The following is a 21,419-nucleotide window of genomic DNA, read 5'->3' as shown; positions in this document are numbered from 1 at the left end:
CAAACGCTTGTTAAGCGAGTTTGCAAAACTAATTCAGTGTAATTTAATTACTTGAATTGTTTGATTAATATATTAATCAGATCTGTTTATTGTGAAACAGAAAAATGTCTGGAGACAACACCAACAACGTTGACGGTGATAGGGTTCCTGCAACCCCTGTTGAAACTCCTGCGGAGTTGGCTTTACGCCTTGCTAAAGAACTTGAAAAGACGAAGCTTACCGATTCGGGTATGGAAAACGTGCGCCGAAATCTGTTCGGTAATGGATCAACCCACATGGGGATACCACCTTCGGCTTCCCAAGGGATGATGCCAGATAAGTTCGATGGCAAAGCTGGGTTCAAAACGTGGCAAAACAAGATGCGCTACTACTTGGCCAGCATGAACATGGAAAGGTACCTAACAGAGGATCCACCAACGCTTCCACAAGGTGACACTGACGTGTATGTGGTTGGAAGTATGGATAGTTGGGCTCAAGGAGACTACTGTTGCAAAGGTCAGAGTCTGAACCGTTTGGTCAATGATCTGTATGACCTCTACAGTATGTAAAAGACTTCAAAAGCACTGTGGCTAGCTTTGGAGACCAAGTACAAGACTGATGAGTCTGGGATGCAGAAATTCTCAACTACAAAGTTCCTGAACTTCAAGATGGTGGATTCCAAACCAATTATGGAACAAGTAGAAGCTCTTCAACGCATCTTTCAAGAGATCGATTTGGAAGGGATGTCGATCTGCAATGTCTTCAAAACGAATTGCTTGATCGAGAAGCTACCACCAGGCTGGTCGAATTTCAAGCATTACCTTAACTTCAAGCGTAAGGCAATGTCTCTTGATGATCTCATCCGTCGGTTGAGAGTTGAGGACAACAATCGTGGAGCTCATTCGGATGCTCAAAGCCAAGGGCATGATGTTCATGTAGCTGAGCATAAGGCTAAGTTTAAAGGCAAGGGTAAAGGGATCTCTATTCCTCATAAACCGTTGAAGGTGTCATCTGGACCAAACTTCAAGAAGAGCAACCTTGAGAGGAAGTTCAAAGGGAAGTGTCATCATTGTGGTAAGATTGGACACAAGGCTGATGTTTGCAAAAGCAAAGCAAAAGATCTCAAGTTGCAAGCAAACCTAACTGAAGAAGACATGGTTGCGGTGGTTACTGAATGTAACATGGTGGAAGACAACCCAGTGGAGTGGTACTACGACACTGGTGCTACCACACACATATGCTCTGATAGGACCATGTTCACCACCTATGTGCAGAACAAGTCAAATGAGCAGCTTTTCATGGGCAACACGGCGGTGTCCAAGATTGAAGGTAAAAGCAAAGTGGTTCTGAAGCTAACTTCTGATCGTGAGCTCACCCTCCAGAACGTGAAGCACGTACCTGATATGCGGAAGAATCTCATCTCTGGAACAGTGTTAAGCAAGCATGGTTTTTCCATCAATTTTGAGGCTGATAAGTTAGTTCTTAAGAAAAATGGGATGTATTTGGGAAAGGGTTTTGTTAAGGTTGGACTGATCAAAATGTCTGTAACGACAGTCCATCCAAAAATTGTAGCTTCTGCTTCTGTTGCTGAAATGAAAGAAAACCCTATTGCTTACTTGGTTGAGTCGTTTACTACTTGGCATGAACGTTTAGGACATGTCAATTACAAAACAATGCGAAAAATGCAAAACTTGAATTTGATTCCGAAATTCAAAACTAACCAAGAAAAATGTGAAGTGTGCGTACAGGCCAAACTCACTAAAACTCCCTCACCACGCGTTGAAAGAACAACCGAACCTCTAGGTTTAATTCACACAGACTTATGTGATTTAAAGTATGTGCAAACTAGAGGTGGTAAGAAATACTTTGTTACCTTCATTGATGATTGCACAAGATATTGCTATGTATATCTCTTGCATAGCAAAGATGAAGCACTGGAAAAATTCAAAGAGTTCACCCTCGAAGTAGAAAATCAGCTTCAGAAAACTATAAAAGTAGTTCGAAGTGATAGAGGAGGAGAATATAATGAGCCGTTCAATGCATTTTGCAGAGAAAAAGGCATTATACATCAGACAACCGCTCCCTACTCGCCAGAATCTAACGGAGTAGCGGAACGAAAGAATCAAACTCTGAAAGAGATAATGAATGCGTTGTTGCAGGAATCTGGGTTAGCCCAGAACATGTGGGGGGAAGCTTTGCTTACCACTAATTACATCCTCAACAGGATACCGCATAAGGTTACTGGCAAGTCACCATATGAGCTTTGGAAAGGTACAGTACCTTCGTACAAATACCTCAAAGTGTGGGGGTGTCTAGCAAAAGTGGCTGTACCACCTCCTAAAAAGGTCACAATTGGGCCTAAGACCGTAGACTGTATCTTCATCGGATATGCACATAACAGTAGTGCATATCGATTTCTGGTTCATAAATCAGATATTCCAGATATCCATGTGAATACAGTTATGGAGTCAAGAAATGCTTCATTTTTTGAAGACATTTTTCCCTGTAGGAAAACTCAAAAACGGACTCGTGAACAACGAGATGCAGCGACTTTGGAAGCTGGCAATACTTTGAGTACTACTTCTGTAGAATCAGAACTGGAACCTAGAAGAAGCAAACGAGCTCGCAAAAGTAAATCGTTTGGTGATGATTTTCTGATGATGGCATTTCTAGCTGAAAATCTACCAAGAACATACGCAGAAGCTATGTCTACACCTGATGCACCTTATTGGAAGGAAGCAGTCAAAACTGAAATAGACTCTATCATGCAACATCATACTTACGAGATGGCAGATCTACCACAAGGATTTAAGCCTTTGGGATGTAAATGGATTTTTACGATAAAACGAAAACCAAATGGCGATATTGAACGGTACAAGGCTAGGCTTGTAGTGCAAGGATTTCGGCAAAAAGAAGGCTTAGATTTCTTTGATACCTATTCACCGGTAACAAGACTATCTTCGATCAGGATGCTCATAGGTATTGCAGCCTTGAGAAAACTTGAAATCCATCAAATGGATGTAAAAACTGCTTTTCTTCATGGAGATTTAGAAGAGGAAATCTACATGAAACAACCTGAGGGATTTGTTATTCCAGGACAAGAACACAAAGTGTGTAAACTTGTGAAGTCATTATATGGACTCAAACAGACTCCTAAGCAGTGGCATGAGAAGTATGACAGTATGATGATGTCTAATGGTTTTCGCATTAATGAATGTGACAAATGCATATACTACAAAACTACTCCATCAGGGTACATTTTGTTATGCTTATATGTNTGAAAATCTACCAAGAACATACGCAGAAGCTATGTCTACACTTGATGCACCTTATTGGAAGGAAGCAGTTAAAATTGAAATAGACTCTCTCATGCAACATCATACTTACGAGATGGCAGATCTACCACAAGGATTTAAGCCTTTGGGATGTAAATGGATTTTTACGATAAAACGAAAACCAAATGGCGATATTGAACGGTACAAGGCTAGGCTTGTAGTGCAAGGATTTCGGCAAAAAGAAGGCTTAGATTTCTTTGATACCTATTCACCGGTAACAAGACTATCTTCGATCAGGATGCTCATAGGTATTGCAGCCTTGAGAAAACTTGAAATCCATCAAATGGATGTAAAAACTGCTTTTCTTCATGGAGATTTAGAAGAGGAAATCTACATGAAACAACCTGAGGGATTTGTTATTCCAGGACAAGAACACAAAGTGTGTAAACTTGTGAAGTCATTATATGGACTCAAACAGGCTCCTAAGCAGTGGCATGAGAAGTTTGACAGTATGATGATGTCTAATGGTTTTCGCATTAATGAATGTGACAAATGCATATACTACAAAACTACTCCATCAGGGTACATTTTGTTATGCTTATATGTAGATGATATGCTTATTATTGGCAGCAACAAAGACATCATAACTCAAACGAAAAACATGCTCAAAAGAAATTTTGACATGAAGGACTTGGGTTTAGCAGATGTAATTTTGGGGATAAAAATCATCAGAACTGATGAGGGCCTTATCTTGTCTCAAACCCACTATGCTGAAAAAGTGCTTGATAGATTCAAGCATTACTCAAATGGGACTGCAAAAACTCCAGAGGATCCTCAAATTCACTTGACCAAAAATTCTGGTGAACCTGTGCTGCAGGTGGAGTATGCAAGAGTAATTGGCAGTCTAATGTACTTGACAAACTGTACAAGACCGGATTTAGCGCACTCTGTAAATGTACTTAGTCGCTACACAAGTAATCCAGGACATAAGCATTGGATGGCTATAGCTAGAGTTTTGGATTATCTACGTTATACCAAAGATCATGGCTTGCACTATGGTAGAGAACCCGGAGTTTTGGAAGGTTACAGTGATGCCAACTGGATCGCAGACTCGAGAAACTCAAAATCCACAAGTGGATATGTTTTTACACTTGGAGGTGCAGCAGTGTCCTGGAAGTCTTCCAAACAAACTCTGGCAGCTAAATCAACTATGGAATCTGAATTCATAGCTTTGGAGATAGCTATGTCAGAAGCTGAATCACTTCGTAATTTCTTGGAAGACATCCCAATGTGGGGGAATCCTGTGCCTGCAATACGTGTACACTGTGATAGCGAATCGGCTTTGGGCAGGGCAAGGAATACCCATTACAATGGCAAATCTCGTCACATCAGACGGAGACATAAAACTGTTAGACAACTTATCTCAACTGGTGTAGTTACGATTGATTACATCAATACGAAAGAAAACCTAGCGGATCCATTTACAAAAGGTTTGGCGCGAGATCAAGTTATAAAATCATCAAGAGGAATGGGTTTAAAGCCTATGACTTAAGAGGATGTTTGATGGTAACCCCACCTACTCAGATTGGAGACCCCATGACCTAGGTTCAAAGGGACAACTAAATCAAGCTGAATCTGCTACAAGCACTAGAAGACTTTTGTCTTTTCCCAGTTCCTAGAGTGATGTAAAGTGCTTCCTGTATGTTAGAGGTTAAGCATATGCTTTTAATGATTTGAAATGTAGCTTTGTAAAATATTTGAAATAATTACAGGATATTTCTTTAAATACAAGCAGCTTATATAAATCACCTTGTGAGTGTGAAATGGGGCCGTTTCTAGGAGATTATATGAGGCTATACTCTCCAAGTTCACTCATGATTAACCAGGCATGTTCAAGGCCACAATGAACACAATAGAGAACCTCGTTCTACGAGAAAACGAAGCTGTGTTATGCCTGCTGTCTAAGTTTACATACAAATCCGGATGGTTCAAGACATCATGTTCACCAACTGGCCGAGTAAACTCGACAGGTATAACAATGAGTCGGTTCAAGGTTGAAAAACGCCACCAACTCATATACAGTTAGTTTTCGCATATACTCTCGAAGGTCTGTCTAGTCTAGCTAGTAGTGTCAGTCTATAGGGTTAGTTATGTCGTCATATGTTTAGACTTATTTCTATTCATGTGGGGGATTGTTGGAACTGAATTTTCAGAAACAAGTTTCAGAAAATTGCAGGTTTTGGGACAATGACTTTCCGGTGACTTTCCGGCCAAATTCCGGCCAAATGGCTGATCGGAATTGTCTGGTCGATAGTGCAATGGAAAGCTGGTAACGAGTACTACAAGATGGTATACTCATACGTCCAAAACGGAGTTGATTTGAATGAGAAATAAGAGTGTGAAGTGAGCTACTTGGGATGGTTTGGGAAATATCCCACATCGGAAATATGATTGATTTTTCACTCATATATATATATAGTTTCACACTCTTCTAGTTTCAAAAGTGTGTAGAAGGAAGAGGGAAGGTTCCCACACGCGAACCAAACCGAACCGGGCCGAGCACGGAGGCGGGCCGGGCCGGGCTGGTCTCGGACGCGGGCTGTGGTCTTTTGGGCTTTTGGGTTTTTGGGCTTTTTGGCTCTTGAGACTGCTGTAGGCCCATTTAATTTTTTGGAAAGACTTGGTGTGAACTCCAAGCAAACTTGGGCAGCACTCCGAGAATATTCACTGAATATTTTCTTGAGAGCTCCCTCCTTCCACTATATATAGAGGCATAACCTCTCATTATTTTTCACACACAAAAACATAAACACTCCTTCCTCTGAAGATCTCTCTCTCCCTCTCTCTTGCTTAGTCCAAGTAAGTTCTTAGTTTAGTAGTTTCGAGAGTATAACGTAGATCTGTTCGCTTGAGTTCTATTACTGGTGTGCTACGGTAATATTTCGTGATCGGTTGTATCCTGGGATTCATAAATCGTGATTGTCCGAAAGCACTTACGGCCGATTTATTGAATTAAAGAAAGAGATATCATATCTCGCCTACGTGATTTATTTACTGCTTTATATTATGCTGTTGTAATTCGTTTCTGATTTCGTTAATTTAAATATAATTCGCATATTTTCTTAATTCGATTTTTGCGCTCCTAACAAAAAAGGAGAATTGCGCGCATGTGACATTTTTATATTACATAAAAATAGTCGAACTTAACAAAATTGACTAAGATATTGAATAATCATCGTTCAATGTTATGAATCTTATGATGCATTGATCCTTTTTGGGAGGTTAAATATAAAATGTTTTTACAACCATTGACAAAAAAATCTATCTATGTTATTGAGTAGTAGCTATAAACCAACTTACACGTACGTAACGTTTTGACAAATTATTATTGTTATGCACTTTTCAACATTAACCTTGCTTAATTTGGGATCTCGTTTTGCTCGGCAATTTGGCAAAAACTAACTCATGATGAGAGACTATATGTATTCATGCATGTATGTGTTGTTGTGTGGATCCCATGCATGTCAGGTTGTAACAGCTGTCGAATAATGCAAGCTACATTACATAGCAAAATAAAACATATTTTTTCATTAAAACACAAAAACAAGAAGAAGATGAAGAAGAAGAAGAGGAGAGCTCTATTTTATTTTATTCATCAAAACATTATAATATGGGAAGAATGTAATTCCCCCCACTCCGAAGTAGCTCCGAAGAGAAGCTTAATTTAATGGGCCAGAGTCACGTGGTTAGCACGCGGAACCAGACCCACTCTATAATAAACGAATTAGCTAAATATTCTAAACATATATCCATCCGAAAATCTTTGTGGTCTCGCCCATATCCATATCCTTTCAAGCTCATCATGATCTCAATGTAATACGTCAATGAGTTTTTGTGAATATACACTTCAACGCTTTCTTTCACAAATTTTAGGGTAACGTATTAGAAAAGCTAGGACCAAGCAAATTCTGGACCACTGGCGTGTTAGTAAAAAGTGTAGTCTCAACTCTCGTGAATCCGAGTCTCCTATAATTGGGAGGGTTGACTTCGTCATTTAAGAATGCAAGTTCAACTACGTACGAGCTTCGCGGTGGAAGGAGGTATACGAGCCTTAATGGACCAGAACTTTTCATGCATGCTAAAAACAAAATATTATAAAAAGTATATCAGCTGAAATGGAATTGAGCATTTGAGCTTATATGGATCATTATGTTCGAGAGAATATATGCATTTCTATGGTTACTTTTAGACTTTTGTGATCAATCACTGAGTTAAACTCAGTGTATCGGTGAAGACTTTTGCATATATATATTTCTCCAAATAAGTCAATTTATAAAAGCAGAAAAGAGCCGTATAACTTAAAAGTGTATGTATGTGAAAGTGTGTAACATAGGTACGTTTAAGTAATTTGGTTGGTTAAAAAGAAAAGAATTGGCTAACATCAATACTATCTATATCTCAATGGACGAAAGAAGCAATGGACATTGGGAGAGTAAGAAACGTTGCCAAATTGGAAATACCAAAAAAGAATTGTACCTTTGCTCTCTTCTTTGATTGAGACTTTACTACTACACCAAACCTTACACCACCAAGATCTGATAGTGAAACCGATATTTTAGCACATTTAAATTCCTTCCACATAATACTTAAAAAAAAATAAAAAAGACTTTTAAAATATATTTTCATATATGTGAAGGTTAATAATAATCATTACTACTGTAATTAAGAATGAATCGGGGTTTGGGTCTGGGCTCAATTCATTAAGGATAAGTTGAATTTCTGTTCGGCCCATTGTGTGTAAAAATATTATTCCACGTCTCTTACAGGACCCACCTGATTATTTTTGTCCCACCCTCTTACAAAAGCAACAACAATTCACAATTTTTTTTTTTTTTTTTTTGAATGTAAATATCCAACATTAGTAGATCTGTAAATTCACATATAATAATATAGTATATATATACTTATGTATTTTATAAAATAATAAAAACAAATAATAATGTTTAATTTTTAAACATTTTCATTACCAAACCACACAATATAAAGACAGTGAAGTGATTAAACAGTGAGTTGAATTCAGTCAAAACTGGGTTCATCATATTCATCCAACGGCTGAGATGATTAGAAGCTATGTGTATATTTTTTTCTTTTCCGGAGTCCGTGTGAAAAGTCAGAGAACCTGATGTAACCCCATTTATGGCATTAACTACTGATACTAATAATACTATACGTAAAAAACATTATTTATACTCTGCAAAAAAATAAAATAAGTAAAAAATGGAGTCAGAGACAGCAGAGGCTGGTCCTGCGCTAAAGAATAAATCTAATCCACCAATTGGATTTAAATATACATATGGGTACTCCCCAATCAATCATTTCCTAATTTAATATAGGGTAAACGTCCTGGTTCCCTATGAGAACTATGATATCGTACTAGATGGAGCCCGATCTTTACCCCCGTCCCAAATGGCTCTCTTGAAATTCTTCTCAATCTATATACCCATATATCTGTAATTTACGTTTTGTATCTCCATGAGAATAGAAGATATCATCTATTTCATCATTGCTATAGGTTTAATTGGTTTACTATTTGATTAACCGAGTGACGAAGTTTACAAACCAAAATAAACCTGATTTCGACCCGATTAAAACCTGATTTTGACCCGATTAGAAACATAACCCTCAACCGAGAAATCCCTAAAATCACATTTTAACCTCTTTTTTGTTTTCTCTCGCGACGAACCCTAGAAAATCAAATTTCACCATCGATTTCTCAAATTGAATCGATGGATTTAATAATCCGATCTGGTTTTGGGCAACAAGATGGTATTGGGCAAAGAGATGGTGTTGGAGAACGAGAGTACGATGAAGAAGGAGAGGATCGAGATGAATTTCACGTCGATATGCTTGCTCAGGAATTTACCGATGCTGAAGAGTCGATTCGTCATGATACGTACCCAGAAAGTGACGACGAGGAAGAAGGTCGTGGTCGTGGTGCGGGTCGTGGTCGTGGTGCGGGTCCAGAGAGGGTGTTTACGGATATCGGACGTGGTGATGGAACTTTGTGGAAAGACCAATCCTTCTACAATGGGGTCGCATTCAAGGAGAGTGTCTTGGACTATGCACTACATACTGGTTACAATTTGAAGCAATACAGGTATGACAAAGATAAACTCGGGTTTAGATGTGTTGGGGATAAGGGCAATTGTGAGTGGAAAGTGTTTGCTGCACTTCTTCCAAACGCATCTTTGTGGAAGATTACGAAATACATTGATAAGCATTGTTGTACCCCCAATGGCGAGTGTGAGATGTTTAAGGTCCCAGTCATAGCTAGAATTTTTCTCGATAAGATTAGAGAGGAACCGGATCATTACAAGCCTTTGAGGATTGAACAGATTATCATGGAAAGGTGGAAGATATCCGCTACTAGGCCACAATGTCAAGCTGCTCGGAGAAAGGCTTTGGGATGGATAGAGTATGAGTATGAACAACAGTTTGCACGACTGCGAGATTACCAAGCTGAGATCTTGGAAGCAAATCCAGGGTCTGTTGTGGAGATTGATACAATTAAGAATGATGCTGGTCAAGACGTCTTCAATCGGTTTTATGTTTGTTTCGATGCCCTTAGAAGAACTTGGAAACAGACTTGCCGGCCAATAATAGGAGTTGATGGCGCCTTCTTAAAGGCAAAGATCAAGGGACAGTTGCTTGCTGCATTAGGCAGAGATGCAGACAATGGCATCTATCCAATAGCCTGGTGTGTTGTTCAAGTTGAGAACAAAGACAATTGGTTATGGTTTGTGAAGAGATTGAAGACTGACCTGGATCTAAACGAGGGAGATGGTTACATTTTAGTGTCTGATCGACAAAAGGTATGTATCTAACTAATTTATTATATTGGTTAATAAATGTGAATGCTCTCGTTTTTAATATGTTTGGTTTTTGGTTCTCAATTAGGGGTTGATAAAAGCTGTGGAGTTGGAGTTACCACAAATAGAGCATAGAATGTGTGTTAGACACATCTATGGGAACTTGAAGAAGACTCATCCTTCCAAGAAGCAAATCAAGCCACTCCTCTGGCATATGGCTTGGAGCTATAATGCAAAACAGTTCGGTGAGAGACTGGAACAGATACACGCTTATGACACTGGTGTGTATGATGATGTTATGAAGTCGAAACCAAAGAGCTGGTGTCGTGCCTTCTATAAGTTGGGGGGTTATTGCGAAGATGTTGACAACAACTTCACAGAATCTTTCAACAAGACCATCGACAAAGCAAGGGAGAAACCGTTTGTGGCAATGTTGGAGACAGTTAGAAGACTGTCTATGGTTCGGATTGCCAAGCGTTCAGCTCTCTCTCATTCTCACAAAGGTAATTAACTTTATTCAAAATTTAATGCAATTTTCTACGATTGTCTATGATTTTATTCAAAGACTGTCTATGATTTCTACATATTTAATGCAATGTTCTTGGTTTTTGATGTTTCAGGTTTATGTACTCCATATGTGGCAAGGTTTCTTGCTAAAGAGCATGACAAAGCTTCGGAATGCCAGGTGCATCCTTCTACTAATGGGTGCTTTGAAGTCACACTGGATGGAGACAAACACAGAGTTAGTTTACAAAATATGACTTGTACCTGCAAAAAATATCAAATATGTGGTATTCCATGTGAGCATGCCTATGGAGTGATTCTGAAGAGGACGTTAAGTGCTGATGACTATGTCTGCCAGTGGTTTCGAACTGCTATGTGGAGGCTTAACTACACAAATGGCATTACTCCACAAAGGGGTGCTCGTCATTGGCCTTCGACTTTAGGTGAGAATGTTCATGTTCCACCTGAGCCACCACAACCTGGGAGAAAGAAGATAACCAAGGCAGACAAGAAGAGGAAGCCAGGTGTAAATGAGTCTCCTGTCAAGAAGAAACCAAAACATAAAAAAAGGATAATGCACTGTGGAATTTGTGGTTCTGATCAGCATAACCGTAGGTACCACCAGAAGAAGAATCAAACACAGGTTGTTAATCGGTTTTTTCTCATTTTATTTCTCAAGATGAGTCTCTTGTTCTCATTTTTTGAAATTTGCGGTTTTTCAGGCTTCTCAGGGTGGTGGAGGAGAAGTTGTTCAAGGTGGTGGACTTTCTCAAGATGGTGGTGGACTTTCTCAATCTGGTGGAGGAGAAGTTGTTCAGGGTGGTGGAGGACTATCTCAAGGTGGTGGAGGACTTTCACAAGCCTGAATATTGAAGATTATGGTAGTAGGGGTCTGTTTTTTGGTTTAAGAGACTAGTTGGATCTGTATTTTGGTCGAATAGACTAGTAGGGTTATGTTTTTGGTCTGTGATCATGTTGAGAACATGATTTCAAAACGTTATCATTCTGCTTGTTTTCAGAACATGTGTTCATCATGTTCTGCCTTTTATGAAATGTGGAATGTCTTATCTTATTAAATGCAATAGCAACACCAACAGGAGTTCACACTCAACACCAAAACAAACAAGAGCATAAAGCAGAGCATACAACCGAACAACAATAGATTACAACCGAACAATAGTTTACAATAGCTCATCATACAAGCTTAAACAGAGCAAACAAGATCATAAAACCGAAAACACATACAATTATACTCTTATTCATCCTACATTGCAATTCAGCTTTTGCTTCCAACAAAACTTCTTCAACCCTCTCACAAAGCTCTTTTTCGAACTCCATTTGCATCTTCTCAAATTTCAGCTTCTGTTCTTGCAATGTCTCTATTGTACGCTCTTTCATCTCTTCTTTTACTCTCTCAAATTGAACACCCAATGTTGCTACCTCGTCCAACAATGCCTCATCGACCCACTTAAAGATGTGGTTATCGTTCACAAGCTAACATTATATCATAGAATACAATGAAAATTGATGAGAAGGATTAGGCTCGGATTTGGATTAGGTCGATGTCTACATCAAACAAAGCATAACATAGTACCTTCTTTGCTGCTGCTTCTCGACATCGAAAGTATCTCCGAGAAGGATTAGGCTCGGATTTGGAATTCTTTGCCACGATGTGTTCCCCACACCAGCATCTCTTAGGCACGCCAACGACGAATCCTCTTTGTCGAACATTTGATGAACCACTCGAACCTCCAGAAACGGTACTCATGGTTGCAAAGATCGATTTAAGAATTTTATGCTTTTAGGGTTTGAGGATTTGGGGATTTTAATGGAGTTATAGATGTGTTATAGATGTATCGTCTCGGGTCGGATTATTAACATCAGTCAGGTTTTATTTTTGGTTTTCTATTTGGTATGAACGGTATCGTATCGGTTCACTCTTTAAACCGATAACATCCCGATATATGGGTATATAGATTGAGAAGAATTTCATGAGAGCCATCTGGGACGGGGGTAAAGATCGGGCTCCATCTGGTACGATATCATAGTTCTCATGGGGAACCAGGACGTTTTCCCTTTTTTTTTTAACATCTTATCTTACTTTATTAATTGAATCTCGGGAAAACGTCCTGGTTCCCCATGAGAACTATGATATCGTACCAGATGGAGCCCGATCTTTACCCCCGTCCCAGATGGCTCTCATGAAATTCTTCTCAATCTATATACCCATATATCGGGATGTTATCGGTTTAAAGAGTGAACCGATACGATACCGTTCATACCAAATAGAAAACCAAAAATAAAACCTGACTGATGTTAATAATCCGACCCGAGACGATACATCTATAACACATCTATAACTCCATTAAAATCCCCAAATCCTCAAACCCTAAAAGCATAAAATTCTTAAATCGATCTTTGCAACCATGAGTACCGTTTCTGGAGGTTCGAGTGGTTCATCAAATGTTGGGAAAACGTCCTGGTTCCCCATGAGAACTATGATATCGTACCAGATGGAGCCCGATCTTTACCCCCGTCCCAGATGGCTCTCCTGAAATTCTTCTCAATCTATATACCCATATATCTGTAATTTACGTTTTGTATCTCCATGAGAATAGAAGATATCATCTATTTCACCATTGCTATAGGTTTAATTGGTTTACTATTTGATTAACCGAGTGACGAAGTTTACAAACCAAAATAAACCTGATTTCGACCCGATTAAAACCTGATTTTGACCCGATTAGAAACATAACCCTCAACCGAGAAATCCCTAAAATCACATTTTAACCTCTTTTTTGTTTTCTCTCGCGACGAACCCTAGAAAATCAAATTTCACCATCGATTTCTCAAATTGAATCGATGGATTTAATAATCCGATCTGGTTTTGGGCAACAAGATGGTATTGGGCAAAGAGATGGTGTTGGAGAACGAGAGTACGATGAAGAAGGAGAGGATCGAGATGAATTTCACGTCGATATGCTTGCTCAGGAATTTACCGATGCTGAAGAGTCGATTCGTCATGATACGTACCCAGAAAGTGACGACGAGGAAGAAGGTCGTGGTCGTGGTGCGGGTCGTGGTCGTGGTGCGGGTCCAGAGAGGGTGTTTACGGATATCGGACGTGGTGATGGAACTTTGTGGAAAGACCAATCCTTCTACAATGGGGTCGCATTCAAGGAGAGTGTCTTGGACTATGCACTACATACTGGTTACAATTTGAAGCAATACAGGTATGACAAAGATAAACTCGGGTTTAGATGTGTTGGGGATAAGGGCAATTGTGAGTGGAAAGTGTTTGCTGCACTTCTTCCAAACGCATCTTTGTGGAAGATTACGAAATACATTGATAAGCATTGTTGTACCCCCAATGGCGAGTGTGAGATGTTTAAGGTCCCAGTCATAGCTAGAATTTTTCTCGATAAGATTAGAGAGGAACCGGATCATTACAAGCCTTTGAGGATTGAACAGATTATCATGGAAAGGTGGAAGATATCCGCTACTAGGCCACAATGTCAAGCTGCTCGGAGAAAGGCTTTGGGATGGATAGAGTATGAGTATGAACAACAGTTTGCACGACTGCGAGATTACCAAGCTGAGATCTTGGAAGCAAATCCAGGGTCTGTTGTGGAGATTGATACAATTAAGAATGATGCTGGTCAAGACGTCTTCAATCGGTTTTATGTTTGTTTCGATGCCCTTAGAAGAACTTGGAAACAGACTTGCCGGCCAATAATAGGAGTTGATGGCGCCTTCTTAAAGGCAAAGATCAAGGNATTTTATTTTTGGTTTTCTATTTGGTATGAACGATTTCGTATCGGTTCACTCTTTAAACCGATAACATCCCGATATATGGGTATATAGATTGAGAAGAATTTCAGGAGAGCCATCTGGGACGGGGGTAAAGATCGGGCTCCATCTGGTACGATATCATAGTTCTCATGGGAACTAGGACGTTTTCCCTTTAATATATAGTTGATAGTTCATAGTTTTATTATACAAATAATTAAAAATAATTAAATTTATTAAATTAAGGTTTATAATTCACCGGCTAAAGCCCAAAAGGCCCAACTAATATCTATAGGGATCCAGCAAAATAAAATTTAATTGTACATGTTATATCAAAAACCGTACCTTACAAATCATAACAACCAAATTTGTTTCTCTCTCTCTTTTGCTCTCTAATAGTAATAAAAGAGTGGCCTTTTTTTTATTTAACAGAAGAAGCACTCCACACAGCTAACGTTGCTTTCGTCCTACTCCAAAAAAATACGCCTATGGAGTTAAAGCTTTGAGAGAGACTAACGAAGAGAGAAGATACTACTCCTTCCTTCCTTCCTTCCTTCTTCCGGCAACTTCTCTGAAGAGCTTCAGAAGAGAAGTTTTTGATTTCTTAACTCCTTTTGACCCGCCCCATTCATTGATCGTTGCGTTCATCAATTTCTCCATATCTCTCTCTGTCTGTCTTCGCCGCAATTTTCTCGCTTCCTGACAAAAAAAAAAATATCAAAATTTTCTTCTTCTCAGCTCTCTCTCTCTCTCGATTAGGGTTCTTCTTCTTCTGGAGATAGAGTGAGATTTTGATTTACCGCAAAAAAAATCGAATGTGCTGCTGCTGCTGCTGATTTTGGTTTTTTTTTCTAATTATTGGGCGTGAGACGGTGTTCGTTTATGGATCTGACTGGAGGATTTGGAGCTAGATCCGGGGGCGGCGGCGGCGGTGGTGGACCATACCGTGAACCAATAGGCCTTGAATCGCTTCATCTCGGCGACGAGTTTCGGCAACTTGTGACGACGACGACGACGACGTTGTTACCACCTGATAACGCCGCTGGTTCTTTCACGGCTTTGCTTGAGCTTCCTCCTACACAAGCTGTGGAGCTTCTTCATTTCACTGATTCCTCGTCTTCTTCTCAAGCCGCCGCCGGGATCGGTGGTGGAGATATTATTATTACTCCTTCTCCGCCGCCGCCGCCGCTTCACTCGTTCGGTGGGGGGACGACATTGACTTTTCCTTCTAACTCAGCTCTCATGGAGCGAGCTGCTCGTTTCTCTGTGATTGCCACTGAGCAACAGAACAACAACGGTAATAATAATAATAATGAGACTCCGACGAGCTCTGTACCTTCCAATTCCAGCGATAGAGTCAAGACCGAACCTCCTGAGACCGATTCTGCTATGGAGAATCAATCCCTTTGCCCTAATCAAACCAATCGATCTGGCAAGAGGAAAGATTTCGACAAGAAGGTGAGACCGAAGAAATGATTTCACTTTTTTTACATTTGATTCTTTCGTTTCATCAGATTGATGAATCAATCAATCCTAAATTTTTCTAGGTTAAAAGCTCGACAAAGAAGAACAAAAGCTCAGAAGAGACCGAGAAGCTACCGTATGTACACGTCAGAGCTCGTCGTGGTCAAGCAACCGATAGCCATAGCTTAGCAGAACGAGTAATCCTTTCAATCTCACTGTTTTCACTAATTTTTCCTTTTTGGTCTTAATCAGGTGATTAATAGTAGCTAATTTCATCACTAATTATTTTTTGAGATTATTAGGCAAGAAGGGAGAAGATAAATGCACGAATGAAGCTACTACAGGAACTGGTCCCAGGATGTGATAAGGTTTGTCTCTTAGACATAAACGTGTTATCAGTTTGTTAATCAATCATTAGGTCTTCATTTTGTGTTTAACGACATAAATATTTCTTTAATTGAGTCACTTATAAAGTAAGAATTTATCATTAGACGATGTAGTTTGTTGTTAAGGGTCTTAAATCCTTCCACACCTACTTTTTTCTTCCCCAATTGCTTTAATTGCTTTTTTATTAACAAAAGTGGTTTCTGGTGTGCTAATGTGTAATGCCTTAAGAGAGATTATTTTTATCGTGTGGGGAGAAATATCTCACGGGTACACTTAGCTTTAAGGTTAACTTAGTCACACGGAAGTGATAGGACCCTAGCTTTATCGAATTCTTTTTTCCTCATCTCAAAGTGTGTTGTTCATTGAGCTTCAAGATTAGTCAACAAATGACGAGAATGACCTTAGGAAGTGGGGATGCTAGCTGTAATGTGCCATTAAGGTTTTGGGTTTAGGGGACAGATTTTGGTGGAAAGATCAAGATCAAAGTGTGTTTTTGGGGTCCATCTTTTGATTATAAGTGGGGAAAAAAGTAGCTAACTTTCTATGGAAGGTGAGGAAAGGGGTAGTATCGTCTCTAACAAGTTCGGTATCTATCAAGGAAAATAAAAAAGACAATGACTCTTAGAAGGACGATTAAAGCAAATGATCCTTTACAAAAATTGATATGCTTTGAGTCCCACATACCTAATTAATTAGTTGGAAACATGATGTGACACTACCCCCCCAGACAACTTAATTAATCATCCTCTGATGTTAGAAGTTAGCAGCAATTATTGGTGGTGATTGAGATGATGAAATGGAACATCAGTGTTTGTAAAACATTTGGATTCTATAGGTGAGCGTGAGCTGTTAGGACTTGATTGATTGTTCCGTAACCCCTAGAGTACTGATTACATTGAGATTGTAGGTACCATTTATGTTAGCTTTAGTAGATTAAAGGGTCATTTTCTTGCTGTTTATTTCAGACAATCTTAACATTTAGGTAGCTGCGTCGGAACTCCTTTTAGTGTGTGTCAGCAGATCTACTTTATATGAACTTTAAGCTTATCAGAAAGTCTTTGACCTGCAGATTCAAGGTACCGCGCTGGTGCTGGATGAAATCATTAACCATGTCCAGTCATTACAACGTCAAGTGGAGGTGAGACTTTACGTGGTCCAATTTTTGTTCTTAATACCTATATTGTTGTTCAACTAGCCTTAGGCACAACCTAAAGGTCAACTCAAAACAGTTTTGAACATGAATTGAATTGCGTGCCAGAATCTCATGAATCTGTGAATTGTGTTTACACAGATGCTATCAATGAGACTTGCTGCGGTAAACCCAAGAATCGACTTCAACCTCGACACCATATTGGCTTCAGAAGTAAGTATCTAAATCTCAAACAATATGTTGGTTAGGCCCTTCTAATAACTCTTTTTCAGGAATAAATAACCATTTCATGTGTTTCTCATTTAAGTAAACCATACCTCTTTGAGTAGCTCTAGATTCTATTACAGAAAGAGAAACTTTTGCGTATTTATTGATACAAACATTAATTTAGACCATTTTAGTGTAAGCCGTAGGAGATTCAACGTCTACTCTCATGAAGGTAACTCAGGGAAAAATAAATACACAACACACACACACACACCGTGCAAATTATAGTACACAAAGAGCTTAGCGTGTCAAAAACTCGGACCACCTTTGGTTCTGTAACCCTTTCTGTGTCTTCTGTGACTTATGTCGGATGTGTATTTGATGAGTTTTGATCAACATTTCAAAAATAAAACAATTCAATAATTTCTGTGGGTCTCTTCCAACATCTTGTTGTTTCAAAGTGACCTATCTAATTTCATGATCACCTGTGGATTCTCATCTAAACTTTTGGACCAAAGTAAATAAATGCTTTATCTCTCTTTCTTCTTACAGCTTGTACTGCCATTAAATAGCCAGGGACCCTCTCATTAAACCTTGTTCTTTTAGGATAATAATAGCACAGCAACAATAGTTGACTTCTTTGACTAGATCAAGATCTCTATGAATAATCCCTTAGCTGATATCTTTTCCGGTTTTTTGGCTTTGGTTTTATTTCACAGAACGGTTCTTTAATGGACGGGAGCTTCAGTGGTACAGCAATGCAGCTTGCTTGGCCTCACCAAGCCATAGAGACCGAACAGTCCTTTCATCACCGGCAACTGCAACCACCACCACCACCACCACCGCAACAATGGCCTTTTGACGGCTTGAATCAGCCAGTATGGGGAAGAGAAGAGGATCAAACTCATGGCAATGATCACAGCAATTTGATGGCGGTCTCTGAAAATGTAATGGTGGGTTCTGCTAATTTGCACCCAAATCAGGTCAAAATGGAGCTGTAAGTTGGGAAAACAGTAGTAGATCATGAATGTGTATATATATCGTATAAGCTCGTTTCTCTCTATATATATAATCTCATAAATATATATAAGAAATTAGATATCTGTTAAGAAGGTGTCGGTCATTTGTTTCAGAGAGACAAAACTGGTATATGATTATTTCTTATTTTTTTACCAGACTTCCACAATGTAGAATCTATAGAATATAGGTCTTTGCACTGCTCAAGAGAAACTATTTTACTTCTAAGGTGTCACCAAAAATTCAATGATTCGGTAAAGACATTATTAACTCTTTAGAACTTGACCTAGATGGTCACACAACATGCAAGGTTCTTAATTTTAGCACGAATACTTGGAGATATGTGACTGGCTCTACACATCCCATTCGTACATCATCTTCTGTATATTTAGATGGATCACTTCATCGGTTGACTCTCCTTAGAAAATACATCGAGGTCTTGTTGAAGTGACCATGTATTAATAAACTCTAATACAGTAAGATCACGCAAGCTGCTCAAAGAGTTCTAAAGTTTCAAATAAAGAATTGTAATAATATAGTTTCCAATGAAGTCTACATATTGGTCAGTCAGTCTGTTGGATAAGATTAATCAGACCATTAGAAAAAATACACTATGGGGAGGACTACGTTACTTAGCATATTATTGATCCTATTATTTTGCTCTCTCGTCCAATCACAATCGTACACGTCACATTCAAAAATCCAACTTCCCGGCGATTCTCTGACTCTTTCCGTTACCGATTTCGGCGCCACCGGCGATGGTATCAACTACGACTCCTCTGCGATTCAGTCAACCATCGACGCCTGCAACCGTCACTGCGCATCGTCTTCCTCCATCTGCCGCGTCGTTTTCCCATCCGGAACCTATTTGACCGCCAAGCTCCATCTCCGATCTGGCGTCGTTCTCGATGTCACGGAGGACGCGGTTCTTCTCGGTGGACCGAGGATCGAGGATTATTATCCGGCGGAGACTTCCTCGGATTGGTACGTGGTTGTGGCGAACAACGCGACCGACGTTGGAATCAGCGGCGGAGGAGCCATCGATGGGCAGGGATCGAAGTTCGTGGTCAGATTCGATGAGAAGAAGAACGTGATGGTGAGCTGGAATCAGACTGGTGCTTGCTTGGGTGATGAGTGTAGACCTAGGCTCGTTGGTTTCGTTGATTCTAGAAACGTTGAGATCTGGAACATCACTCTACGTGAGCCTGCTTATTGGTGGTTAGTTTTGCTTCTGTGATTGCTCAATGCCTCAATGGTTAAAAATAGTTTGAANTTAGATATCTGTTAAGAAGGTGTCGGTCATTTGTTTCAGAGAGACAAAACTGGTATATGATTATTTCTTATTTTTTTACCAGACTTCCACAATGTAGAATCTATAGAATATAGGTCTTTGCACTGCTCAAGAGAAACTATTTTACTTCTAAGGTGTCACCAAAAATTCAATGATTCGGTAAAGACATTATTAACTCTTTAGAACTTGACCTAGATGGTCACACAACATGCAAGGTTCTTAATTTTAGCACGAATACTTGGAGATATGTGACTGGCTCTACACATCCCATTCGTACATCATCTTCTGTATATTTAGATGGATCACTTCATCGGTTGACTCTCCTTAGAAAATACATCGAGGTCTTGTTGAAGTGACCATGTATTAATAAACTCTAATACAGTAAGATCACGCAAGCTGCTCAAAGAGTTCTAAAGTTTCAAATAAAGAATTGTAATAATATAGTTTCCAATGAAGTCTACATATTGGTCAGTCAGTCTGTTGGATAAGATTAATCAGACCATTAGAAAAAATACACTATGGGGAGGACTACGTTACTTAGCATATTATTGATCCTATTATTTTGCTCTCTCGTCCAATCACAATCGTACACGTCACATTCAAAAATCCAACTTCCCGGCGATTCTCTGACTCTTTCCGTTACCGATTTCGGCGCCACCGGCGATGGTATCAACTACGACTCCTCTGCGATTCAGTCAACCATCGACGCCTGCAACCGTCACTGCGCATCGTCTTCCTCCATCTGCCGCGTCGTTTTCCCATCCGGAACCTATTTGACCGCCAAGCTCCATCTCCGATCTGGCGTCGTTCTCGATGTCACGGAGGACGCGGTTCTTCTCGGTGGACCGAGGATCGAGGATTATTATCCGGCGGAGACTTCCTCGGATTGGTACGTGGTTGTGGCGAACAACGCGACCGACGTTGGAATCAGCGGCGGAGGAGCCATCGATGGGCAGGGATCGAAGTTCGTGGTCAGATTCGATGAGAAGAAGAACGTGATGGTGAGCTGGAATCAGACTGGTGCTTGCTTGGGTGATGAGTGTAGACCTAGGCTCGTTGGTTTCGTTGATTCTAGAAACGTTGAGATCTGGAACATCACTCTACGTGAGCCTGCTTATTGGTGGTTAGTTTTGCTTCTGTGATTGCTCAATGCCTCAATGGTTAAAAATAGTTTGAAGAGTAATCTCAAGACTGAATGAATCTATGGTTTGATACTTTAGCACTACTCCTTGCAGCTTGCACATTGTGAGGTGCGAGAACACATCAGTCCACGATGTATCCATCCTTGGGGACTTCAACACTCCAAATAACGATGGAATCGACATTGAAGATTCCAACAACACTGTTATCACAAGGTGTCACATTGACACAGGGGATGATGCAATCTGTCCCAAGACTTACACTGGTCCGCTTTACAACTTAACCGCTACTGACTGTTGGATCCGGACTAAATCCTCGGCCATTAAACTAGGTAGCGCGAGCTGGTT

The 21,419-nt window shown here is 39.8% G+C and overlaps 6 protein-coding genes across 6 annotated transcripts in view; 5 read left to right on the top strand and 1 right to left on the bottom strand.

The window, feature by feature from the left end:
* Positions 8,740–10,852, top strand: LOC109126313. The gene is made up of 2 exons (XM_019229788.1): positions 8,740–10,126; positions 10,212–10,852. Exons 1-2 carry the CDS (start codon positions 9,041–9,043, stop codon positions 10,632–10,634), a joined length of 1,509 nt encoding a protein of 502 aa, XP_019085333.1. The 5' UTR covers positions 8,740–9,040; the 3' UTR covers positions 10,635–10,852.
* Positions 10,719–11,310, top strand: LOC104715755. Its single transcript, XM_019230061.1, has 2 exons — positions 10,719–11,242; positions 11,307–11,310. Exons 1-2 carry the CDS (start codon positions 10,719–10,721, stop codon positions 11,308–11,310), a joined length of 528 nt encoding a protein of 175 aa, XP_019085606.1.
* On the bottom strand, positions 11,446–12,690 carry LOC104712466 (uncharacterized protein At4g04775-like). Its single transcript, XM_010429368.2, has 2 exons — positions 12,222–12,690; positions 11,446–12,121 (listed from the first exon to the last, which is right to left on the bottom strand). The coding sequence occupies exons 1-2, from the start codon at positions 12,393–12,395 to the stop codon at positions 11,822–11,824; spliced, it is 474 nt and encodes a 157-aa protein (XP_010427670.1). The 5' UTR covers positions 12,396–12,690; the 3' UTR covers positions 11,446–11,821.
* Positions 15,114–18,796, top strand: LOC104712465 (transcription factor bHLH60-like). The gene is made up of 6 exons (XM_010429367.2): positions 15,114–15,874; positions 15,964–16,077; positions 16,183–16,248; positions 17,337–17,405; positions 17,559–17,630; positions 18,344–18,796. The coding sequence occupies exons 1-6, from the start codon at positions 15,299–15,301 to the stop codon at positions 18,623–18,625; spliced, it is 1,179 nt and encodes a 392-aa protein (XP_010427669.1). The 5' UTR covers positions 15,114–15,298; the 3' UTR covers positions 18,626–18,796.
* LOC104715754 (exo-poly-alpha-D-galacturonosidase-like) lies at positions 19,255–19,878 on the top strand. The gene has a single exon (XM_010433133.1). The coding sequence runs from the start codon at positions 19,255–19,257 to the stop codon at positions 19,876–19,878; it is 624 nt and encodes a 207-aa protein (XP_010431435.1).
* The window catches only part of LOC104715753 (probable polygalacturonase), a 5,822-nt gene continuing 4,770 nt past the window's right edge, over positions 20,368–21,419 (top strand). The window contains exons 1-2 of the mRNA XM_010433132.2: positions 20,368–21,055; positions 21,153–21,416. Coding sequence (XP_010431434.1) covers positions 20,451–21,055; positions 21,153–21,416 — 869 coding nt within the window. The 5' untranslated portion in view covers positions 20,368–20,450. The remainder of the gene's footprint in view (positions 21,056–21,152; positions 21,417–21,419) is intronic.

Source organism: Camelina sativa, chromosome 9, assembly GCF_000633955.1.
Source record: "Camelina sativa cultivar DH55 chromosome 9, Cs, whole genome shotgun sequence".
Lineage (NCBI taxonomy): Eukaryota > Viridiplantae > Streptophyta > Magnoliopsida > Brassicales > Brassicaceae > Camelina > Camelina sativa.
This window is presented reverse-complemented; position numbering and strand designations above follow the sequence as displayed.